The sequence below is a fragment of the Solanum dulcamara genome, chromosome 3 (assembly GCF_947179165.1).
Source record: "Solanum dulcamara chromosome 3, daSolDulc1.2, whole genome shotgun sequence".
Classification (NCBI taxonomy): domain Eukaryota; kingdom Viridiplantae; phylum Streptophyta; class Magnoliopsida; order Solanales; family Solanaceae; genus Solanum; species Solanum dulcamara.
In genome coordinates, this window is record NC_077239.1 from 79295241 (window position 1) to 79320447 (window position 25207).

A 25207-nucleotide genomic window follows, 5' to 3' on the forward strand; every position below is an offset into this window, starting at 1 on the left:
TAAATGTTAAATGTATTTTGCCATATATCATAAAGATCAAAATTAAAATTTAATGATATTTGTGAAACTAAATGCACAAATTATTCCTCAAATTTGCGAAGACACGTCACTAGCAGAGGGATCAAAATTGCTAGTTCAATTAATTAAATAACATAAGGATTAAAATAGAAGTTTTCAATATTTAAGGGACTAAATGTGCAAAACGTTAAATTCAACCGCTAAAGCAGCAAAATTCTGTTTATATATTGGCGCGCTTAATCAGTTTTCCTCTTCAAGAAATCAGTTGAATGAAAGAAATTACAAGAAACAGAAAAACAGAGCAAAATATTACTTACAGTTGCTCCGCCGTCTGCCACCACACATCTGCCACCCCAACCACCACCACCACTGCCACCGTAGCTGTCTTCTCCGGTGAAAATTGCAGCATGATGAACAGTAGTACTGTCTCTCTGAAGAGAAAATCTCTTTCACCCAAATCTTCTCCTTGTGAACCCTCCCCTAAAAGGATCACTCTCAATTCACCACCTCCCTCCACCAACGCCGCCACCGCCATTGCCTCCGCGGAGGATGGTCCGGCATCGATTTCCCCAATTACTTCACCATCCCCCAAAAGGGTCACTCTCAATTCACCACCACCCTTCTCCACCGCTGCCACCTCCATTGCTGCTGCAGAGGATGGTCCGGCATCCATTTCACCAATTACTTCACCATCCCCGAAAAGGGTCATTCACAATTCACCACACTCCTCTTCTACCACCATTGCTGCCGCCGTGGAGGGTGGTCCAGCATCCATTTCACCAATTACTTCACTATCCCCTGCATTTTCACCATTCTCCAAAAGAGGGTCTGAAAAATCACCTTTTGCTACCACCAACGCCACCACTGCTGATGCGGCGGCACCACCGCTCCCATTTTCAAGATTCACAAAAACGCAGCATCCCAATAATAACAAAATTCTGCGGCGGACACTGTCAGAACCACCAATTTTCGATTCTTTTACTGATTTTTGTCGTTACATAAATTCCCAGTCACCGGAAAACGTCAAGAACAATTCAATCTCTATAAAATCATCTCTTCGTAGATCAATTTCTGATCCTACTGCTGCGGCCATTATTCTTGCTCCGGCACCGGCACCCGCAGCTGCAATTCCGGCATTAACTTCAGGAACAGAGCATGAGGAAACTACAAGAATCAAGGTAAAATTAATTTTAATATTTCTATTTTCTTTTTTGCATTTTTTATTTAGTAAGATATTTTTACTGCAAAATTTAGATTAAACATCTTTCTACATTAATATTAATTTGAGAAATATAATTGTTGCACCTAATTAAATCTTACTTTTTTATTTTTTGTTTTTCAATTATATAAATCTTAAGGGTGGAAGCTGCTGACTTGGCATATATGGAGATCGTCCAACAAGGAATTTTTCATATTCATACAAAATAATATTCATTACTATACGTTACATGTTAATTAGTTTTAGTGAAATAGCTAGTGTTCTAATTTGTTAATATCATCTTATAACAGCTATAGAATATGTTCCTATTTTTCGTTTTTAATGTTGAGAGTTGTTTGAAAAGAATGACTAAATATTGTGAAGCACATTAATTAGGATTTTGTGTAATTGTAACATTCTTAAGTTAATATGGATGATTTAGGACTATTTTCATCCGGGTGTATATGAATTTAAAATGATCGGATTAAATTGAATTCGAACAAATTACAAAGGAGTTAAATTTAATAAAATGATGGATAATTATTTAGACTGAAATGAAGTTGAAAGGTGGGTTTTAGAGGGGGGAAAATACAACCAATTAATTAATGTTGCATGGATTGCATGCAGTGGTGCTATTGTAATATTGAATTTTAATATGCCTTCTATTTTATATTTACTTGGTCCGTATTAATTTGGCATAGTCTACAAAAACTTCAAGATTCATTGTTCTTTGGAGTATTGTCGTGTGTGTGGTGTGTAAAAATTGAACCGATCAATTAATTGAATAAAAAAAGTTATTGAGTTATTGTTATTAGATTAATGGTTTTTAATGATTTTATAAAAAAAATTATTGGGTTATTAATTTTATATTAATTTTTTAATATTGAGTTATTAATAATCTGATAACTCATTAAGACATATTTAATTCAATACTTTATCCCTACATAAATATTAAATACTAATATTAATATCAATACCTTATTGATTGTTATATTTGTCCTTTAGCCTTTAATTCACATTATTATCTTAGTTCTTTTATTTGTGTTGCATTTGTAGTGTTCTTTTCATGTTAGTTACTAGTGAATCTATTTATGAGCATTCTATTTATGAGCATGATGTAAAGTTATATTATTGTCTTGTCATATCAAATTATTAGAGAAGTCATATAATTGATTTATAGTATTTTCTTATCGGTTAAACCGAAAATCAAACCGTTAAGGATCAAAACTGATAAAAAAGTATTGTATTAATTTGATTATTGATTTAGGATATTTAAAAATAGATAAATCAAACCGAACCGATCAATACATACATAAGAGAAAGTAACTCTAAATTGTTTTAGATAAATATCAAATTATCATAGAGTTAGATGATTCAAATTTGAATCTAGAGATCAATTTGCTCCTCTCAATTGTATATACATGTATAATATTTTTATTAATAAATTTGAATCTCGAAATTTATGGTATATAATGCAAAGAGATTTAATTGCGTGCATTAATATGGTTAAAGATTTAATTATCTTTTAAAATCTTTTTTTATATCTTTTTCACCATATTTGTGGAAGATATCTTTGTAAACAAATATTTTTTTAAAAAAAATATACAATGCATGCTACTTTTAATACACCATACCAAACAATACATAATAAATAATGCAAGCATAAGTAATGCAAACATTATTAATACACTCTATTTAATATTATTCTTATACATCCTACCAAACGATCCCGCAATACACTCCTCAATAAATAATAGAGTGTACAACTAATGCTTGCATACGTTACACATAGACCGAAATTTTTTATCAAACGAGATACTATATTAATATACAAAGTTAATGCATGCATTATTTTTATTAATACACAGGGACGGATTTATGTATATAGGAGGGGGTGCCACGCCACCCTCTAGTCTCGGTTCAAAACCTGTATATACATGTATATTTTTATAAGGAAAATATAAATATTAAACGTGGCACGCCTTGAAATAATAAAATTTGTGGTGCCATTGGTTAAAGCTCAAGTTTAACACCATAGGAATGCAAGTTCGAGGCCTGTTGTGAGGTGTATTTTCTTAAAATTTTACTTTCTTAATCATGCAAGACATCGTTAGCTAATTTATTATAAAATGAATTGTGACTAAGTAGATTGGAATCATAAAACCTCTTGTAAGTAAAATCTTAACTAAACCAACACAACAAATCTAAATTTTATATGCAAAATTGACAATAACTATTAAGTATTATATTGATTTATGCTGAAATTTTTACCATAAATTATTGTTCAAAGCTCATTTACACCCACAATTCAAAATTTTCAATCCTCCTCTACTCTACCAAAAGGTCCCGTGATGTTTTATGACCACAATTAGGAACATACCGCATGTAGTCACATCACATGTGGCGTGTCTAAGTCTTCTTCGTTTATAACGTATTACTAGTGCACCCCCCCTCCCTCCCTCCCCCAATAAAAAAGAGAAAAAAATCTACAAAATATCAAGCTAAAGTTTGACCTTAGATTCTTTAATATTTAGAATTTGGTAAAATTTTGAATTTGAAGTATTAACACGTGTTTAATCATAATTTTTGAAAAATATATTTTACTTTTTTTAAAAGAAGAATATTAAATATGTTATATATTCATAAGTTTTAAAAATATTCATAGATTTGACATAAATTTATCATTTTTATAATGAACTAGACTAGATAATACATTAATAAAAAATTATAACACAATACTTTTATAAAACAACTAATAAAATAATTATCAATTATTACAATTCATCAAATTACAATTAGTTACGAAAATCTATCGATACAAAAAATAATAATAACAACAACGATATTAATTAGCTATTCTTTAATATTTCATATCCTACTAAATAATTTTTTTCACAACAAGCATGCATTTTTATATTAAATGACTAAAAAGATGAAGCAATATTGTTATTATGAGGGGTTGGGTAGATGTAATTATATTCAAAGGTCATAATTATTACGTGATTAGTGATAAAGACTCAATTTTTGAATATTAATCTTGGTGAAACTATTAGAAGACCAATAATTCTTATGAGATTAAGTATAGACAATAGCTGGGTCATAACGAAATCCTGAGACTTGGGGATTATGGGCTATTGAGCATATAAGGATAGGCTTATACAATAATTGTGTGTGTTTATGCTGATTATTCCCTGTGAATTGCTTGAGTAATGCGAGTCATGGAGAAAAGGGTAAGTGTGAATGACTTAGTGTTGATAGGTCTCATGCCATGAACCTATTTGATGGTCTGTAGCTGTAAGTTATGGTTTAGACTATATCATAGAGAGACTCTTAATAATGATTGAGTAATACTATGATGTTTATCATGCATTTAATTGTTATAGATGGGTGAATGAAATATTGTTGTGATTGGTCTATAAATCCAAGACCGCGAAATTTATAATCTTGAACTTGTTCTACCCAAAGTGATGCCTTGAATAAAGAAGTCTTGTTGAGATGTTGTTCATGAAGGGAAGATAGAATGAAACTAATGAGATGACTAATTATGAACAATTGCATGCAATGAATTTGTTACTTGATTGTGCAAGAATGTGAAATATTCGTTATGGACATGTGATTGTGGTTGTGATTGTGATATTGAATCGGGTGTCATGTACTAACACATATATTGAATCATGTGTCACATTTTGACACACATAAAGAATTGGGTGTCACATTTTGACACATATATTAGATCGGATGTCACGATCTGACACATAGATGGCTTGGGTATGGGTTCCATGAGAGAACCATTGTGACTATCATCTGTGAATTGATCTTGACTATATGGTTGATGATACAGAAACTGACCCAAACATAATTGAACAAACCCATCTTGTGCAGTAGTTGATATGAAATGATCGAAGGTCTAAGTGTAGCTGTGTTGACTGTTGTAATTGAGATTTACCTTGTGATACTATATATTGCTCCTGAAATAGTAAATTGATAATGTATTACTGTGTATGCTTGTTCGGATTATGTTATGGGTGCTAGATGCATCCGCATAGTAATTTTGGGGTTGTCGGTAAGAAAGTGGAAAGCAGTCAATGCGTTGTGAAGTGAGATTAATGACTTAATAGTTAGGTATTGTTGATGTCCTATGGGCACATGAGTTAAAATGGAAATTGGGAGGCTAATCAAAGTTTTTGTCTCCAGGCAGGCCGCCCTAGCGGCAGGAATCCCGATGTGGCGAGGCCGCCTGAGGGGGATAGGTCCCGCCAAGGCAGGCCAGCACGGCTAGAAGGTAAGCCTTGGTCCCCTTAAATATTTCCCTCTTTCAAGTGAGGTGTTAATTATTCTAGGGCCATGTATTGGCGTGTAAGTATTAAAGAAAGCAGGCTGGTTAGATAGAGTTAGTGGTGACCCGTAGTTGGAAACTCCTCTATGTGTTAGGAGGGCTAAGTCTTGATCTTTATCAAAGTTGGCAGCGGACCAACTAGTAGGAATGAGAGTTAGGCTTGAACGACTCTAATGAGGTTAATGAGAATTATAAGAGTTTTGCATATAGTTTGGCGGTGAATCTCTTAAGAGCATGTTTTCTTCTTGTTGATTTCTTTATATTTTGTGGTGAGTATCGGGTTGACCTATGATGCCTATCAGTACGTGTTGTTTGTACTGATACTACTCTTGCTATGCCACTTGGCATAGTCTAGTTGCAGGGTCAGTGATGTTTAATAGGTGAAGACGAAAATGAGTCTCCAACAGCTTCTACTCTTCATTCCTTATGTGGGGGAATTGTGTCTTATTTTTATTTATACTCTGTATTTTTAAAAGCTCTTGTACATGTTTAGACTAATATCCTTGGGGGTGTTAGATTGTTCCTTGTAATAAACAATCAAAGTTTTCTTAAGTTGATATAAAGTGATTTCATAACTCTTTTGGCATATTATTGGTAATTGTTAAACTTCCGTATGATATTTGTTTTAGGGTTATCTTATTTAGGTGTTAGAGTAGGTGCCCGCACGGCCCGGTGGGTTGGATCGTGACAGAGTTCTATTCGCGTGTCTCCATATTTCTTTGTTGACTCTTCAAAAAATGTTATACTTTTATCTTAATTTATGTAGCATTATTTGATTTGAAATAAAGTTTAAGAAAGAAAGAAATCTCTAAAAAATTGTGATCTAAAATAATTTTTTAATACTTGTGTAGTTATATATCTTTCTCTAAGGGTAAAAAGAGAAATTTTAAAATTAAATATTTTTAATTATAGAAATGTGACATTTTTTTTAAATGAACTTAAAAAAAGTGTATCACATAAATTTAAACAAAAAAATATATAATTATACAATTAATTAACAGTATGAATTCAGTAGAATTTAATAATTTTAGCTCATTATTTTAGAATTTTATATAATATATATAAATAAATTATTAATTTAAAACTCAATAATTAAAAAAAAATAGAATTCAAAATTCACAAACTTAGAATCTTTTATCACCTTCAAACAAAGATTTCTAAAGTGTGATAGTGAGACATATATTTTTTAATTTAACCGTGATTTGATTTATCTAAGTTACGTGTACGGAGGAAACATTTTGTATTAAGAAAATAATAATAATAATAAAAAATACGTTTGTCCTTATTCCCGAATGAATTGAGTGGAATATTAATTGAAATTTCAAGTCATAATATTTAAATTGCATAAAAGAGGTACATTATGAATTTCATATCTACAAAGAAAAAATATGTTAAATGGCTATTTAAAGAGTAAATTTAACAAACAAATAAAAAGGCATGCCGGCATTTTTATATCTAGAGTACGTGTCGTTATGAATTAAAATTTGTACATTTTAAGAAGCATAAAAATCTCCAAACTAGTTTCACTATATTTTGCAGAAAAATTAATATCAAGATTAGTGAAACTAGAAAAACTCTTACTTTTTATTCAGAATTATTATGAGAATTACATATTTGTTTAACAATAATAAAATACATCTAGGTGTTTTCTAACCGTTTACAAATTCATTATTTTCTAATTTAAATTTTAAGACATTCAATCTTATTCAACACACGATAATCATGTGTTTGGTTTTTTAACCAAACATGATAATCAATTATTTGAATCAACACTAGGTTATCATCAATAGGATATAACTAACATGTTTCAAAATTTGGCAGCTATTAATTTAGACGTAATTTTACAATACTGAAAAATAATTAAAAACTTACTCCATATTTGAAATGAAATAATAGTTTTTCAATTACAGATTTCTTGTGCTTAAATATAACTTCAATTTTTAAACAAAAAAAAAACTTAAAATATCCTCGAACAATTGAAAATAGTACAATCTAAAAAGCTCTTTAATTTTTTTTTTTGTTTTATTTCAACCAAATATAAAATCGATGAGTAATGAAGCGGACAAAACATAGTTAGATGAGAAGACCAAAATACCCTCCGGATGATACAAAAGATGTCGACGAACAGGCCTTGCTTGTAGCTTCTTATACCAAGTAGTAATAAGTAATTTTATGTTTTTTGAAATATAAAAAAAGGTGAGGGTGAGGTGGGCGCGTGTGGATCAAACACCCATTAGGGTACGTGAATGGGTCCCTTCAAATCTCCATAGAAAAGAACAGCCAAAGCTGCTGTGCAAGGTATCAGCTGGAACCCTCTTCATGTTTGTTTAAAACTATAATATAATCCTTCTCCAACATTAATTAGGAGAAAAATTATGCAAGTAGATTTCTCTATAAAAACAAAAATATGTTTTCGAATTGTTATTTTTATTATAATCTAGATTTCTCTCTTCTCTACGATTATCATATTCTTCCTCCCTTTCTGAAAGATTCAGAAAATCATCTCAAATCAAGAACCAAGAACTGTTTTTTTTCTCATCTTCTTTGAAGTTTTTATTCAAGGAAAAAACACCCTTTTGCTTAAAATCATGATTTGTTTAGTAGGTTCTAGTGGAAACCCATTGTTACCCAATGTTCAAGATTTCAGAAAAATCCAATCTTTTACATGTTGTCAGCAGGAAAATCATCCTTCCACCAAGAAGACTTGTTCAGTAGTTTCTAGTGGAAACCCTTTATTACCCAATGTCCAAAAATTCAGAAAGATTCAATCTTTATCATGTTTTCAGCAGCAAAATCCTTCCACCAAGAACAACATTAACAAACCATGGAAGCCCAAAAGTCATCTGATAAAGACATTAGAACCCCCACAAGTTGAGAAAGTTTATCCTCTTAATAAGGTCAAGAAAAAAGTGTTCTTTGAGGAAAAGAATGGGTTTTTATCTCAGATGGGGAGTCAGTGTATGGCAATTTTGTGTGGGGTTGGGTATTCGGTACAGGGGTTTAGATGTTTTCCTTGGTTGGCTCTTAACTTTCATATGGCTTATGGAATGAATATGCATCCATCAACATTGCAGCTTGTGCAGATTTTTGGGACTTTGCCTATGGTTGCTAAGCCTATATTTGGAATTCTGTCTGATGCTGTTTATATTGGTGGTGCTCATAGAATACCTTATATTTCCCTTGGAGGTAATATTTTGACTTCCGCTTTTGCAATTGCTTTATTTGATTTGCCATAGCTTTGGATTTTGTTGCTATATTTGTTTCTTTTTTCTTCTTCTGGAATTTCAAGATTTAGCAGTTTACCATTTTTTTGTGTGTGATGTTGGTGTTGTTTTTTTATTCCTTTTCTTTTTTGGTCCTTTTTGCCACTTTTGTTTTGATTCTGGCATCTAGACTACAAAAGCAAAGAGGTTCCTTGGTTGTAAAGGTAGTTGGAATAAAGTTAGCAGCAGCTTTTAGTTTCCTCTAACAATAGGAAAGGTTTCTATAAATAAGATACTGATTTTTAGTGTAAAGCAATTCACTGCTTGGAAGTTGAAGGTCACGAAATTAAAGAGATTTGAAAGCCTCACTTTGTGGTGAACTGCGGCGTAACCAGAATTTTCACTAATACAATACAATCGGTGACAACTATCCAAACAAGGTGTGAGGGGATTCAAAATATAACAAAGTAAACATAGTAAGAAGCCGAGGGGGTTCTATAGCTACTATATATACATAAAATATAATTTTGACTGTGTATATTTAGTGTAATTTTTTGATGATGGGGTACTGTAGCTCCGCTTCTGGTGGGGAGGACGGGGTGCAATGGATGTAATTTAGTGTAGCAAGTCAAAATTTTAAGTACTAGAACCTTTGAGGCAAGTGCTAAAATTAGTTTTGAAGTGCACCTGTTTTAATTCCTTTGTCTCTAAATGCTACTGTTATTTATGAACACAGATTATTTATCGGTAGGTTTGAGAGTTCACCTATTGCAAACCAATAAAGCTAAAGTTTTCGGTAGCTGGATGAAAATGATCCAATATGCATTAAAGCTTTCTCAGTTGAATTATTTCTTTAGCAAATTCTACTTATCGATCTCGTTCTTTGCGTATTAGCTGTGTTTCCTTTCCTTTCTTATTTTTTCTTTTTTGTGAAGAAGTTGAGGTGGTCGAGGAACTTGTAGTCTTAACTCTCTATTTATATATATAGAGGTATATAGTAACATACAAAGTATAATCTATTTGTAGATATAAAGGTATATAGTAACGTACAAAGTAGAATTTCTTTGTATAAATATTGTACAAGCGCCTAATAATGTGCTATTACAGTTTTCCTCCAGGTTTTGGCATGGGGTCAATTGGCATTAACCTCAGCTGCGAGTGAAGCTCTTCCTGCTCTTATGGCATGTGTTCTTCTCAGCAACATTGGAGCGTCCATCACAGAAGTTGCCAAAGATGCTCTTGTGGCTGAATATGGTAAAAAAAATAAAATGCCGGGTCTACAGTCTTATGCATTTATTGCTTCAGCTGCTGGTGGAATTTTAGCTAACTTGATCGGAGGATATTTCCTACTCAAAACACAGCAACCTAAGCTAATGTTTCTAGCCTTTTCTGCTGTACTTGCTCTGCAATTAGTAGTAACCTCAGCTACCAGAGAAGGGTCCCTTGGTTTAGCTCAATCATCAAATTATTCCGTTGTTAGGGAACCAATCACGGAAATATTTAGAAAACAGTATTCGGATCTTATGGTAGCAGTTACAGACGAAAGTATTGCTCGTCCTCTTATATGGATTGTTATGTCAATTTTAGCAGTCCCGGTCCTGTCCGGGTCTATCTTTTGTTATCAGACACAATGCCTAAATCTTGATCCATCAGTTATAGGGATGTCAAAGGTGATAGGCCAGTTGCTGCTTCTTTCCTTGACAGTCTTTTATGACCGGTTTGGCAAAAGGATTCCAATGAGAAAACTGATTGGTATTGTGCAGATAACATATGCTGCTTCTCTTCTTCTTGACCTTGTACTTGTTAAGCAGCTTAATCTCAAATTGGGAATTTCGAATGAATGGTTTGCTCTGTGCTTCTCGGGTCTAGCAGAAACTATTGCAATATTTAAGCTCTTACCATTCCATGTGCTGTTTGCAAGTTTGGCTCCACCGGGGTTTGAAGGATCTCTCATGTCTTTCTTGGCATCAGCTCTGTGTTTTTCATCAGTATTTAGTGGTGTTTTAGGTGTTTCCTTGGCTACTTTCCTTGGTATAACGCCTGGTAACTACTCGAGTCTGCATATTGGGATTCTTATCCAGTTTGTTGCGGCGTTGCTACCACTGGGATGGCTCAGTTATGTCCCTATGGCTCAACCTGCAGCTGAAAAGGAAAAGAAGAGAGGTCAAAGTAAAAGGACGAGAAAATATAGAAGGGTAGGGAGAGTAGTTGATTCGTTCTATTCTTATAGACGCAAAAGAGAATCTGATTTAGATGAGACTCCATTGCTGACTAAATGATCAGCTGACTAGATGAAAGGATGATGAGAACGTACGACTCATGACCAGTCTCTGGTACTTGGTAGAACTCATCAATTCATTCTTGTCAAGTTACAATGATGCAGTTTGTTTCTTGGATTATGTCTGGACTTTCAAGAGGTGTATCTTTTACTCGAGCAGATTGAAGAAGGACGATGTAGCCTATCCACGTTGTGTAAACTGTTGAGTTGCGTTGAGGCAAGAGAGATGGTCTTTTCAAGACCTCCACAGGTAGTTCTCATGTATCAGAGGCTGGTTTCGAGAAGGATTCCTCGCGCTCTATTGCCATTTGTAGATGATGGCAGCCTCTGAGTTTGTGGGAGGTTTGAGAAAATTGACAATCAAGGGCAACTACACTGAGGAGTACTACTTCTGCAATGGAGGGCTAGTTTTTTAGTTCCATAGAAGCTTGTCCAAAGGAAAAGAAGCCAACAAAATGGAACATGATTTTGAGCTCAAAAAAGTATCAACATTTGGTGATTTCTTTTTCATTTAAACTTTGGTGGCAAAGTTACTCGATACTTGTGCCGACGAAAAATAACATGTCCTCACTGAAATAATCGAGAATAATCGAGGTGTATGTAAGCTGGTCATAAGCTGGTTATGACGTATATACAATAAAAGAAATGGGAGAGGAAAGGGTGTGCTTGTAAAGTTACTAATCAATGAATAAATTACTTCCTCACTTTCCTTTGTGAACACATTTTTAAATATTAGAGAATTACTTCATTAAACCAAATATACAAAAAAATAAAAAATTATGTGTTACATTTGAAAGTACTCTCAAAAAGTTCTAGATATGAAGATATTCATTATTTCGTTTTTTTTTTTAAAAAAAAAATAAATGAAAATGGTCCGAGACCACTGATTTATTAAAAAATTCACTTTTATTTAGAATGTCATAAAATTTTACACTCAATTTAAAACTAGAGAAGTTTGAATTTTGCATAACTAGTACAACAATTTTTCAATATAACTCAACATTACTAAAATAACACTTACATAACTATGCTACATTTGATTTATGTTTATTAGTTTTACGCGTTATTAATTTTATGAGGCATAGAATATCGAATAGAAGAATAACATACATGCAGTGAGAATATCCACGTTATTATTCTCAAATAATAATCTATATATTATTATTCACCATATAACATCATTACCACAACAATCAAACGACCACTTATTTACAACGAATATCCAATTTTGACACGTCATTATTTTTACCGATAAAATTTCAGCTATTTCTGCCTCTCATTTTCACTATTTTATGAGTTGTCAGCCGATGGAATGCTTGGGCCCACGAGTCAAAAAATTGATCCAATAGATTAAAAGCCCAGAATTCAGCCCAACAAAGTTACCATCAGCTTCCTGCTTCACACTCTCCCAGGTGTTGGAACACTGAATTTTGTTGTCTCTCGATCTTTCTGAAATTCCTAAATTGCTGCTTTCTACTCTCATTTCTTTGATTCTGAGTAAGTTTCGATACCCATCTTCTTCTTTTTTTTTCCTCTTGGTAATTCTTCTTGTTATGATTCGTTTTTTTAATGAATTTTAGTACTGTTTCTTGATTTGCCGATCTTGTTAATGCAAGGGAAATGTTAAAAGAAAAAAATCTTAAATTTTAATGGGTCTGTTTACTTTTATCTCGTCGGAATTCCCATTTTACAGTTTACTCTCTTCCTAGAACTTTGAGTTAGCTGGTATGTGTTGTCGGTGGGAGGTGGACGGACACAAGCTATCATAAATAAAGAAGAAAACTTTGGCTGAATTAGGTGATTATTTCTTATGAAAATTATATCTTAGTCGACTTTAGTCTTTCAGAAACAGCCTCTCTAACTCCATGAGATAGTGCTAAGGCCCGACTAGACTTCTATTTTGGTTGGTTTGGTTGGGATTTGTGGGGGCGGAGGTAGTTTCCTTGGAATGTCAAGAGTGCATTTTCCTTGTTTTTACTACTCTTATCACTTTTGGTTGTATAAGGAAAAACAAAAAGGACTAGGCTGATATCTCCAATGTAAACAATTTCACCTGTGGACAATCCAAGGAGTAGGTGGAGAAAGACTTAGAATTTTACAATCACAAGACAAAATTAAAATGAATTTATTTGGGCTTTAGAGTGGCGAAGGAGAGCACGAACACTAGTTCTTTGGTAATTAGTTTTCTAGTTTTGGAAGTTGACACTTTGGGGTTGGTTGGCTGCATATACAAATTACTTCCAGCATAAAATTCCCCACAGGTAATGCAAGTTAAATTAGTCGCATAAGAAAATGATCTCTGCATAACTAGTGTCGCGTTTGTTTGGTTGTGTTGAACTCTGCAAAAAAAAAAAAAAACATTTGGTTGGTCTATTTAACTCTGCATTGCTAATAACCAGGAGATATAATGTTGAAGAAGAATATGTGTAGCAATACATGAATAACAATATTTAAAGACAAAAATGTTCTTACAGTAGGTAATCCTTACATGATAATCCCTACATTTTTGTTCGTTGCATAACAATCTCAACATTATTGTTCAGTGCACAAATAAACTCTGCTTTATAATCCCTCCATAACTAATCCGTGAATCAAACAACCCCTTAAATATGGATCCAGGAAAATCATTGACCCCCATTGTGGAGGTTACTGTTTCTCAGCGAATGCATAAGACTGCTTTTTTGCTTTTTAACATTTTGTTCCCTAAAAATTTTGTTCCACCAATGTAGAAGTATACATATAATTTATTGAGAAATCAAAGTTTACGGTGGTAGACAACTCTTGATGAAAGAGATTTCTCTTCCCTTCTTTCATGTTCTCGATAATTTCAATGATGTATTGTGTTGTCGAGAATTACAGTAACTTACAATGATTGCTACTTTTATTGTTTTTTGAAGGGTGGGGGGTTGGAGTATCAAAAAGGTTTCTCTTCTACAGATGACAGAAGAAAAGGTTATTCTCAATTTCTGGCAATCAAATGAAAAGGTTAATTTCACCTATATTTAGTTGGAAAGAAAAGCACGAGTCATTCCTACTGTTTGGATAGGTGAACTTTGAAGTAAAGATGAAACAAATGGGACTTTAGAGTTTGAACATAATGTTGTATATGAAGAAAATACTGTAATACTTTGCTGTACAACAAATTCGAGGTCTAATGTCAAAAGGAAAATGAAAATCTTGACTTGTTTTCCTCTGGCCTTGAGGTTAGGGTGGTGGGAACTTTTTATTTTCTGTTTTCATCATCCAGTTTTTCATGAACTAGGAAGTTGCTTATAAATTTTCATATGATGTTAGAATGGCATCCCAAGGATCATTGGAGGCGCTGCCAGAGGAATTTCCGACTAGGATCAATTACCGTCCAAATGGCAAGCCCCGGATAGTAATTGAACAATACATGCCTGAACTGGAAGCTTATATGCCAAGAGATGCTGAACCGATTGATTTAAATGTGATACGAGAAATCAATGATCGATTGACAGCTATGCTTGAAGATGTGAGATTGATGAAGAAACGACTCACCCGTGTAATGATTTTGCAGTTGCTATGTCTCTTTGTTGCATTTTCAGGTCTTTTTGTGAAGTTGATCCGAAAGTAAGTAGCGTGTTACCCAGTGAGCCATTTGACCTTCTAGAAATGCTGCTTAGAAATTTATCTAGGAAAATGGAATGTTTAATAGTTCTTTGAACTTTTGTGCTTTTGAGTCTCTACTTTCTACAGCTTGTGTGCCTCATCATCATGTGCTGTTGTAAATAAGTTCTTGTAATCAAGTTTTTGCCTTTTATTCATTGAAAAGAAAAGATGATAAAACTTTCCAATTTGGTCTTCCTTTTTTATCTTCTCAACCCAATGTGAAGGATTGTAGATCCTGAACCAAGTGTATGCCCAAAGTTTAATTAGTTGAAGTAATTAGTATGCGTTTTTGTCCAACTTCTTGCCTACTTCATGTTCAGGACCCCTTATTTTTGTATTCCATTGTATGGATAGCGCTTATGCTGAAATTTCATAATCTGAATTTGAACCAGACACAACATACCCAGCGCAATCCCATAACTATAAGTAGGGTCTGGAGAGGATAAAATGAAAAAATTTATTAGTGTAGTTTGATGGTATCTCAAATCTGTCTGATTATTCCGAAGACTTGTTGAGTACAAAAAGTTCAATGTATGTAGGCCCTCAATAAGCTACTTCTACATCATATTTAGTTCATGAGTGTTGTTCCCCCACGTTTCAATAGATTCAAAAAGTTCCAACTTTCATAAATCCAAGATATTGTTATAAGGTTAATGGTAAAGGGGAAAAGTATGAATTAAGAAATTCAATAGCATTTCCTGTTTGAAAGACTAATAAATGATAGAAGTTCGACACAACTGCATGTATACTTCTGCAAACCTGAGCTCTTTTTGGACTCTTAGGTCTTCAGCTGCGGCAAGGTGGACGATTTTCTCTTTCATTCCCTGCAAGAAGACAAGCTTGCACTTGTTTAAGCTTCGCACAACCTATACAACGTGTAGGTCGCTTTCTCTCTGTCACCAGCGGCTTATGTGGTGGATGGCATTCCGAGGTACCCTCATTGGCTCACACCCATGCTCCAAACTTGAACTCAACTTTTTTTCACCAACATCCGCTTCTCCTTGCTGCCGCTTTCACTCTCCCGCTCCTCCTTAGACCAGACTAGGCTGCATCGCTGTACCTTCATGCCTTCGCCCCTATGTCCTGAATAAAAGGTGATCTTAGGGTGGTGGTGTTGTTCAGCACTACTTCAATTTACTTCCATCAACTCTTCATGATAGTAGGCATAACTACAAAGCCTAGTTGGAGGGAGAGATGCGTCAAAAAAGGCTCTTGATTGATCATGTTAGCTGCACACAATAATTAACACATCAGTCCATCTTGAAAATAACTACATCATCCTGCTTAATTCACTTGACAAATATTACAACGTCCTGCTTAACTCACTCGACAAGAAGAACTCAAGCGCAATGATTCTTCCAGGGAGAAAATTTAGAGGAAAGGGGACAAGGAACATAATTAAATGTGACAACAAAATCGTCCATATATTTGAATGCATTGTTGTTGTTAGAATTAGAACAACAGCAGCCTGCAAAACGTAAATTGGGAAAGAAGCAATTACCAATTTTGCATGGATAATCAGATTAACTTTCTTGGTGAAATAGTTGAAAAAGCTTTATGTCCCGATCCATCTATTATCCGTTTCACTATCACAGGTAAAAGGCATCACATGTTCAAATTTGCTTTCTAACTGTTGTAACTTGATCATTCATAAACCTTCACAGTATCTTCAAAGCCAACACTATTAGCATCTCGCTTCATTGCTAAGATGAGTTGATCCAGCATTTCATAAATCACAACAGAACAAGGATGAGACTTGTCAGCAACGTAAAAGCTATGAGTTACAGTATTAACGCTAATCCAACTACAACCAGGGAACTTCTTCAACCCTTTATCTTTCATCATTGTTCTCACTTGAGCAACGACATCCCATCTCTGTGAAGAAGCATACAAATTTGAAAGAGACACATAATTGGAGGGGTTCTCGGGTTCCATCTGAATAAGAAACCTATATGCTAAATCGTGTACCTCACTATTTCCATGGATTGCAGAGGCATTCACAAGTGCACCCCAAATACTAGGACCTGGTTGCATAGGCATGGTCTTGATGAAGTTCAATGCTCTATCAAATTGGCCTGTTTTACCTAACATATCCACAATACATGCACACATCTCCAAAGTTGGTTCTAAATCATAATCATTTACAGCTAAATTATATATCCGGATGCCCTCATCAACCAACCCTGACCTAGCACAAGCAGAGAGAACCCCAACAACCGTAATCCTATCTGGTTTCATCCCATGTTGAAGCATTTTCTCATACAAAATGACAGCACCTTGACCATTACCATGGCAAGAGTGAGCAGAAATCATCGAACTCCATGATATGGCATCCTTGGTAACACAATCATGTTCAAAGACTCGTCGTGCACAACTCAAGGATCCTGACTTAGAATACATATCGATAAAAGCATTACATAGAGACACTTCATGATTCAACCCTCTCCTAGTTGAAAATGCATGAATCTGTTTTCCGCCTTTCAAACGATCAAATGAGCAACAAGCAGGTAGGATACTAATAAGCGATACCTTATTGGGTTCTACACCTTCCACTTGCATGGATTTAAAGAGTAGCAAAGCTTCATCAAAATCTCCATTCAGCACATAACCATTGATCATTGCTGTCCAAGCAAAAACATTTCTATGCCCTAACCTATCAAAAACCCGCCTACCCAATTCTACCCTGAAACTTTTTGAATACATATCAATCAAGCAACATTCCAAGTGAACATCAGAAGAAACAACTAAATCTGACTCCAATCCAGTCTTCACAACATAGCAATGCAGCTCTTTTCCATAGTGCCAGTTCTCCTTCACCTCTCCACACAAAGAAAGAAGCGTCGAAACTGTAAATGCATCAAACTTCCAACCTTCAAACTGCATATCCTTCACAAACTCCCACAATTTGTCTTCCAAAACTTTCTCTTTTACACCCATATACCCTGAAATTACAACATTAAAAGATGAAATATTCCTTTGCGGCATTTCATCAAACACCTTCAGAGAATCTTGAAAAACCCCACATTTGCTATACATAGCCATAAAAGAATTGGCTACAATAGTATCTAAAACAACCCCATTTCTCACACCCCTCCCATGAACAACTTTCCCAGAAACAACATCCTCTAATTCAGCCAAAACTTTCACTATACCCGAAAAGGTAAACTCATCTGGGGTGACCTCACTTTTACACATTTGATTAAAAAGCTTAATACTTTTCCCAAATAACTTATTTTTTGCATACCCATTAATCAATATGTTCCAAAGATATTCACTTTTGTGTTCAACAGTGTCAAAAACAAGCTGAGAGTCAAGTGGGTTTTGGCAAGCAAAGTATGCAGAGACGAGTTTGGTTGCTATAACAGAGTTTTGATCAAGTCCAAGGTGAAGGATTTTGGCGTGTACTTTTTGGGCATCTTTTAGAGATTGGGATTCAATGGAAAGCTGAAGCAAGTCACTGAAATTAGCAGTTGAAGAAGTGTAAAGACATTGGGTTTTAGTTGAAAAATTCAAGATTCTGATTGCTGAGAAGATTATCATCACAGATGATTTGGAAAAAAAAAAAATGCCGAGTTCTAATAAGTTTAATTATTCGGGTGACAAAGACGAGATTACAGGGGTCACAATGACAATTTGAAATACTACAAGAGTCTTTCAGACTATTTTGATTATTTATTTTTTTTTGAATATTTGGTCGATCCTCGCTAATCATATTTAATGGATTAGTGATAAAGGGACAGTCCGACACACTAAGATTTAGCTATGTTTAGGATTTGGAGAAGGGTCCGACCACAAGGGTCTATTATACGCAGTCTTACCTTGCATTTCTGTCAGAGACTGTTTCCAAAACTTGAACCCGTGACCTCCTGGTCATATGACAACAATTTTACCAGTTATTCTAAGACTCCCTTTCTAATGGATTAGTGATAGATTATAAAATTTTTAGAGCTTTTTAACGATATTATAATAAGCATTAGACAAGGTCTAGTCTTTTTCACGGCCATTAAGAAAACGATAAATACAAATATGGTTTATTAAGTTACTCTATTTTAGAAAAAGTAGATTAATAATTTTTCTCTTAAATAATGTGCATCCTTTCTTAATATTAAGGGTATAGTAGGAATCAATTGCTAACTTTAGGCTTAAATTTTTGAAGCAACATAATGCCCCTTTGGGAGCATTCGATAAAGATGGAACACTACGAAGAAGATTAGCATGACCCCTCGAAAAAACGACACGCATAAATCAAGAAATATCAAAAATGATAACTGCTTTGAGATAATATTTTTGAGCCAAAGCATTTCAAGTTGATCAATGCTTTCGTATATACTCATATCAAAGCATTTTTTTTAACAAAAGGTACAAAGTTACAAGCAACCTAATTATTTTGGCAATTATGATACAATTTCCTCAACATGAGCATCACACTAATCACCAGTACTGAGCTAATTTTGCAGCTCAGATAGCACAAAGTACATATTCTAATAATAAATTACACTAGACTACTAATTAAGATGCCTTATAAGAGACTTACAAATTATTGAACCTTCATATGTAATCCAGAACAAATTGTAATATCTCTCTTGGTTGGACAATCAACTTTCTTTGGTTAATTCCCAACTAGCAACAAGTAGTAAACAAAAAGTACAGTTCGGTGCATGAAGCATTTATGTAAGATCCAGGAAAGAGTGAGTTGCATCCCGTTTGAGATGTAGTGTAATTTGTCCGCCCTAATGCTAGTATTAATAGCTGATTTCACAAATCGAACATGTAACTTATAGTTCCCACAAACACGGACAAAATTAGGATTGAAAGAGGGAAATTATTTCTAGTGATTTGCTTGAGGATTTAATAGAAAGCTGGAGTAGTAACCATAGGTTGTAGGCAAGGAGTAGTGTTGGTTTTGTCATAAGTTGTAGTGTTGATAAAATGGCCATAAAAATCATCCAAGTTCCATAAGTCATCCCAGATGATATCTTCATTTGATGAAGAGGGTTCAGACTGTGATACAGAAGTGGAGTTATTATTGAGCATTGAGTAGAAGAAGTCAACTTGCTCTTGTTGATCAATTATGTTGTTTGGGTACAAAATGGTCATTTCTTGTTTTGGTTGAGGCATAGTTGGTAATGACATGATGTTTTTGATGTTGATTTGATTGTTGAGTTGTTGTTGTTGTTGGAATTGTTGTTTTTTCCATAGACGTACTCGTAATTTCTCAGAGTTATCAGATAAGTTCTTAATCTTCTTCTTGAAATGCGTTCTCCAGTAATTTTTGATCTCGTTATCAGTTCTTCCGGGCAAGCTTCGAGCAATAGTTGACCATCTATATAAATTTGGAAAAGTTTTAAGTTTAATTAAGAAGATAATATAAAAAGAATTTTCATGATTAAAGTTAAAATTACCTATTGCCCCATCTAGCATGAAGCTCTAGAATGATCCTCTCTTCATGTGGGGTTATTTGCCCCCTCTTCAAGTCTGGCCTCAAGTAATTTACCCATCTCAACCTACAACTCTTCCCATTTCTTCTCAACCCTACAAGAACCAAATAACCAATCAAATTAAAAATGTCTTTCAAAGTTCTAAGCAATCACAAATTTCTGACGAACGTTATTCAAAATACAAAATTTCCAAAGGGAAGTCCATCAAATACATTTCCAACGAGTTAATTTTCAAAGAAATTCACTGAAAATTCGTATTGTACTCCGTATTAAAAAAAACATTTATAAGAAAATGAGTATCAAACATAGTCATGATTTGTAAAGGAGGAAAACAACTTTCTTCTAAAAAAAAAAAATTTCCTCCGTACCAAACACACAGAAAAAGATTAGTATTTTGCGAATAAATATTATTTATAATTTACCTGTAAGCCTAGCAACAGAATTCCACCTGCCTTCACCATGCAACTTGACATATTCAATAAGTAATCTGTCTTCATCAGTAGTCCAGGGCCCTTTTCTCCATCCAACTTCTTCAATAAATCCCCAGCTGCTCCCTATTTGTTCACTAAATATTTCACAAACCATAATTAATATATAAAAGGGCTTTTTTTTTTTATGGTTTAAAAGGGGAGTGATATATTTCCTATGTGTTAAGCTATATGTTGCTTTGTGCTAAAAATATTCTGTGACATAATCTGCAAGTGTTAGTTGGGTATTTATATTTGTAAGCCAAAGCTTGGACACTATTTTCATCAGTCAATTTATGTGTCCTTTTCAAATCATCTTTTTATTTGTTACAAGCTAGATATGATCTGTATCATAATTCATACCACTTAACTTATTAAATTACCATTATGTCCTCATCTACTTCTTTTTATATTTTCTTGGAGGCGGGGAAGGAAAGGATGTCGATTTTAATGTTTTTAGCTGGCCAACTAAAAGAAAGGAAGAGATTGTAATTATCGTCTGTATATATTCAGTATATAACAAGTGTATAGTTAGTGTGTATGATGATTATACTAGCTAAAATTTGTAAAACGTTAAAGATTAGAGTTATTTTTTGTTATGACATTTGTCAAGCTGTTGTATAGTGTAAAATTCTCAGAGGAAAATGAAAACACAAATCGAATCTTTCACTCTTAGCAATAAATTCTTTGGAGCATGTTTTGTTCTCTGAAAAAAATAAGTTGTTCAAGAAAATGATAATAAGCTCCTCATGTGATATCTAAGATTGTATTGAAACATCAGTTGAAGAAGTTAGACATCAAATTAAATATTTTTTACGTCTTATTATAGGGTCATGTTTATATATTTTGATTCATGATCGATGAACAAGAAGAAAATTAAATAATTTGTTTTTGTAGATCATCAAAGACCCCCTTTTTAAATATATGATTAATAGTTGATATAATTGTGATCATCAGGAGAATGTATGTTTTATTGCAATATATTCTACAAATATTAATGCCCAAAAGCAATATCCAAAAAGGGTATGAAAGGAAAAACAAAACAAAAAAAGATTGCTAAGGGATTGGGTGACATGCTCACATCTTGATCAAATCACATAACTATATTTTATTTACTATTAAACACACATAAAAGTGAGCACTCATACAATAAAATAAATAAAAGAACAGTAAGTTTCATAGAAAAATGCCACGTATACCATAGGTTAATGCATTTGGACAACTTGACACTCTCAAAAAGACTTTAAAAGGGAATTTTTCTTGGCATATTTAATGTTTAAAAACTTTAATTAATAAATTAATTAGGTGGATAATTTTTAAATCTTGAAAGTCACTAGCCAGCCAATAAGAAAGAACCAGGTGTTGGATTAACTTACTTCTTAAGGAGATGGATACACGGTAATGACCATTACTTATTTAATTATAATTTGTTGAATTCCATTTTGGGTATTGGTCCATTAAAATAAGATTAATTTTGTAAAAATATCACGCTAAACATGTCCCTAATACGTCATTAGGGAACAGGTGGTGTTCAAAGTGATGCTTTTTATTTTTTATTTTTTATGAGCTCACAAATCACACCAAAAAGATAATCAATATTAGAAAAGTCATGCACAACGAGCTCGATCGAAAAAAATGATTTTGCTAATTTAAAAATTATCTGTTCAATTAACTCGATTATCCATACGGATAAAGTGATAATTTTGCTATTCCACCTTATAAGTTTATTCTTGATTTGCGCACTTATAATTTCAGATTTTATTTTTATTATATGTTATGAAATTTATATTGTACGGAGTAATAATTTTGTGGATCAATTATATATAGCTAATATAGAATGAAATAAATAGATATAGTAGAGGACCATAGATATCAGTGCTCTTTTTTGTCGTTCTGTGTATAGAATACCCCAAGAAAAAATGTAGAAACAAATAAAAACAAAAGAACGATGAGATCAAAAACTAAAATAAAAAAATTGATTATATTATTGATGAAAAATGAGTTTTTTTTTTTATGAAAAATGAGTTGGGATTAGTGTCTCTAAAAAATTAATGTTCGAAACTAGAAATTACATGATTTTAATTAAAAAATAAAACTTAAAATTAATAACAGATAATTTATATCGTTAAATATTAAAGTCAGCTACTAATTCTATTTAACGATAGACATGTATGAGCTATTCAGCGACAGACTAGTCATAAATTTCATAACTAATTTTATTTTTATTATTTTTAGTGTGTGGAAAATTTTGCGCTCTATTTAAATTTTGGCTTGGAATGTCAAAAGCATATATTTTGTTCCAATTTTAGTGTTATTATACGAACCAATATTAATTTGATGGATTAATATTCCACTCCAAAATATATTTATTAGCTTTTCCACTGAAAATTGTCCTTGTTATTATTTAAAAGCTGAATAATTAGTGGGAATCTTTATAATGTTTAAATTAAATATGTAGCAAGGAAGTAATGCTTTAAATTGGAAACTCTCTTTATATCAGCATTCTACTCTTATTTTTTAAAATTTTTTGCAAAATTTTCGAACATGAAATAATTTGGCATTTCTTTTTTCATCGGATTCATTGCAGGAAAAAAATAATGTCCGACTTTGAAGTTCTTTTAAAAAAATATTTTTCTACTCGAACTTAACACGTCCTATAAAACTCATCGTTTAAATTTTTAAAAGCTTTATGTTTTCATTTGAAAGTAATATTTGTTCTCCATTATACTTTTTTCAACAATATATTTACTCTTACAATTATACTTTAAAGCTGTATTTATTTTGTGTCATGCTTTTATTAAACGAAAAAACAAACCCAAAATTGGTGGAATATATACCAAATTTCTTTTTTCACAACAAAAATTGAACCAAAATAAAAATAAAAAATCACCTTAAAAGTACCAATTACTGAATTTTGTTAAAATATTATCCAAAAAAAAAGGAATTTTATAAAAGTAACCAAAAAGAAATGATAGTAATGATCCGTGTGATGTACGGATGTAATAAAAAGAAAAAAAGATGAGATCTTTTAATTGGGAAGTACATTCGTAACTTTACACTACGCAAAGCATATTGTTATTTTATTTAATTAAGATAATCAATATTTAGTGGCTAAACAGTTGTCTAAAAACAATTAAAATAGTAAAGGTGGAGACAATCTTTAATTATTTGCTTTCTCTTCTTACACTAATCATCTTTTATACATCTAAATTTTCAATTTATTTTGAAGGGGAGCATTGTAGTAATGTTAAAGTTATTTACATGTGACTTATATATCATGAGTTTGAGCTATTGAATCAGCCATTGATATTTCCATCAGGATATGTTGCTTACATAAACACCCCTTCAGGAGGTGCATCTCCTTTCCGAACTCTATGTAAATGCGGAATGCTTAGTGCATCAGATTGTTTTTTAATTTTATTTTAAATTTTCAATTTATTTTAACTATTATTTTATTTTTTTTGGAAATGAGTCACTTCAAAGTGGATATGGATAAGGAGCTTGGAAGTTGATTAAAGTTTTAATCACTTTTGTTCTACTTAAGCTGAAAGACAATTTGGGATATGCCATATATATATAGAGAGAAAGGCGGTTGTGATGGAGTGGTAATTATTTTTTTTATTTTTAATTCAAAGTTTTGAGTTTAAATTTTGGATATAAAATCATTTTAAAAGAGAGCATTTTATCTTTCAATATATGAAACTTTTCAATACGAATTTAAATTTAATCACACCCAATACAAATACCGATCATGAGAGAATTAAAAAAATGTTAAGTGTATATCATGAGTTATACCCTATATTAGTTTATTTGATATTAGGCAAGTCCATGGATTTGGAGAATCTTAAATATAAAGCATAGTCCCATGAGGATTTTGAAGCTGGATTCTTTATCCTAGGTTTTTTCTTACTTTAATAAGGTTGTGTTTTCTCTTTATATTTTGTTTAATACATAGTATCTGATCTTTGATCATGTTTGTCTCCTTTCGTAAGATTAATTTCTGTATATACTTAAATTATTCTTTTTAAAAAAAAAAATAGGGTCATTTTGATTATCGAGATGAGATAAATAAAGATTTTTTTTATAGATTGAAATAAATTGAGATAATTTCTGGAGTTAGCTAGATCATTTTTTATATGGGATAGCTAATTATGGACGGATTCACTTTATATGAAGGGTGGTCTGATGCATTACACTTTTCCTCAAAATATTATATAGTGTATAGATGTTAAATATTAGCTATTATGAATATATATTATTTTTGCACAACCTTCATCAAATTTTTGGCTCCAACACTATCACTAATCACACAATTTTAATATAAAATATATCTCAAAACTAATTAATATTCATAATTAAATGCAAGCACAAAATTAATAGTTTAATCACATTTTATTTTTAAAATTGTTACACCTTATTTCACTTGCCAAACGACCCAAAATATTATCTGGTAAATAATGTTAGATATGTTAAGAGTTAGTAAAACGACTTCCATATCCTATTTATTATTATTATTATTTTCATCTAGCTATCAAATCACACATAGTATCTAGAAGATATTTCATCGTTTAATAATCGAGTTAATCTTAGCAATAAAAATCAAACATAGATATTTAGCATAATATTATATGTGATCAAA

At 32.6% G+C, this 25207-nt stretch overlaps 4 protein-coding genes and 1 non-coding gene across 7 annotated transcripts; 3 read left to right on the forward strand and 2 right to left on the reverse strand.

The window, feature by feature from the left end:
• Positions 1-284: 284 nt before the first annotated feature.
• Positions 285-5986, forward strand: LOC129881877 (pectinesterase inhibitor 10-like). The gene is made up of 2 exons (XM_055955990.1): positions 285-1196; positions 5903-5986. The coding sequence occupies exons 1-2, from the start codon at positions 288-290 to the stop codon at positions 5927-5929; spliced, it is 936 nt and encodes a 311-aa protein (XP_055811965.1). The 5' UTR covers positions 285-287; the 3' UTR covers positions 5930-5986.
• A 1943-nt stretch (positions 5987-7929) lies between these two features.
• Positions 7930-11751, forward strand: LOC129883190 (probable folate-biopterin transporter 8, chloroplastic). Of its 2 annotated transcripts, none has more exons than XM_055957793.1 (2): positions 7930-8738; positions 9863-11751. In XM_055957793.1, the coding sequence occupies exons 1-2, from the start codon at positions 8141-8143 to the stop codon at positions 11032-11034; spliced, it is 1770 nt and encodes a 589-aa protein (XP_055813768.1). In that variant the 5' UTR covers positions 7930-8140; the 3' UTR covers positions 11035-11751. The 2 variants fall into 2 exon arrangements, with proteins under 2 accessions (XP_055813768.1, XP_055813769.1); XM_055957794.1 differs by having other exon boundaries at positions 8688-8738; positions 9874-11751.
• A 1466-nt stretch (positions 11752-13217) lies between these two features.
• Positions 13218-18324, reverse strand: LOC129883191 (putative pentatricopeptide repeat-containing protein At3g49142). 2 transcript variants are annotated; one of them, XM_055957797.1, is made up of 3 exons: positions 16165-18324; positions 15423-15892; positions 13218-13372 (listed from the first exon to the last, which is right to left on the reverse strand). In XM_055957797.1, the coding sequence occupies exon 1, from the start codon at positions 18201-18203 to the stop codon at positions 16308-16310; it is 1896 nt and encodes a 631-aa protein (XP_055813772.1). In that variant the 5' UTR covers positions 18204-18324; the 3' UTR covers positions 13218-13372; positions 15423-15892; positions 16165-16307. The 2 variants fall into 2 exon arrangements, with proteins under 2 accessions (XP_055813772.1, XP_055813771.1); XM_055957796.1 differs by lacking the exon at positions 13218-13372 and having other exon boundaries at positions 15156-15892.
• A 504-nt stretch (positions 18325-18828) lies between these two features.
• On the forward strand, positions 18829-18930 carry LOC129883772 (U6 spliceosomal RNA). The gene has a single exon (XR_008765924.1). It is a non-coding gene; the product is annotated as a U6 spliceosomal RNA (small nuclear RNA).
• Positions 18931-19185: 255 nt separating this feature from the next.
• On the reverse strand, positions 19186-20796 carry LOC129883193 (MYB-like transcription factor EOBI). Its single transcript, XM_055957798.1, has 3 exons — positions 20524-20796; positions 20066-20195; positions 19186-19986 (listed from the first exon to the last, which is right to left on the reverse strand). Exons 1-3 carry the CDS (start codon positions 20684-20686, stop codon positions 19512-19514), a joined length of 768 nt encoding a protein of 255 aa, XP_055813773.1. The 5' UTR covers positions 20687-20796; the 3' UTR covers positions 19186-19511.
• Between the last annotated feature and the right edge of the window lie 4411 nt (positions 20797-25207).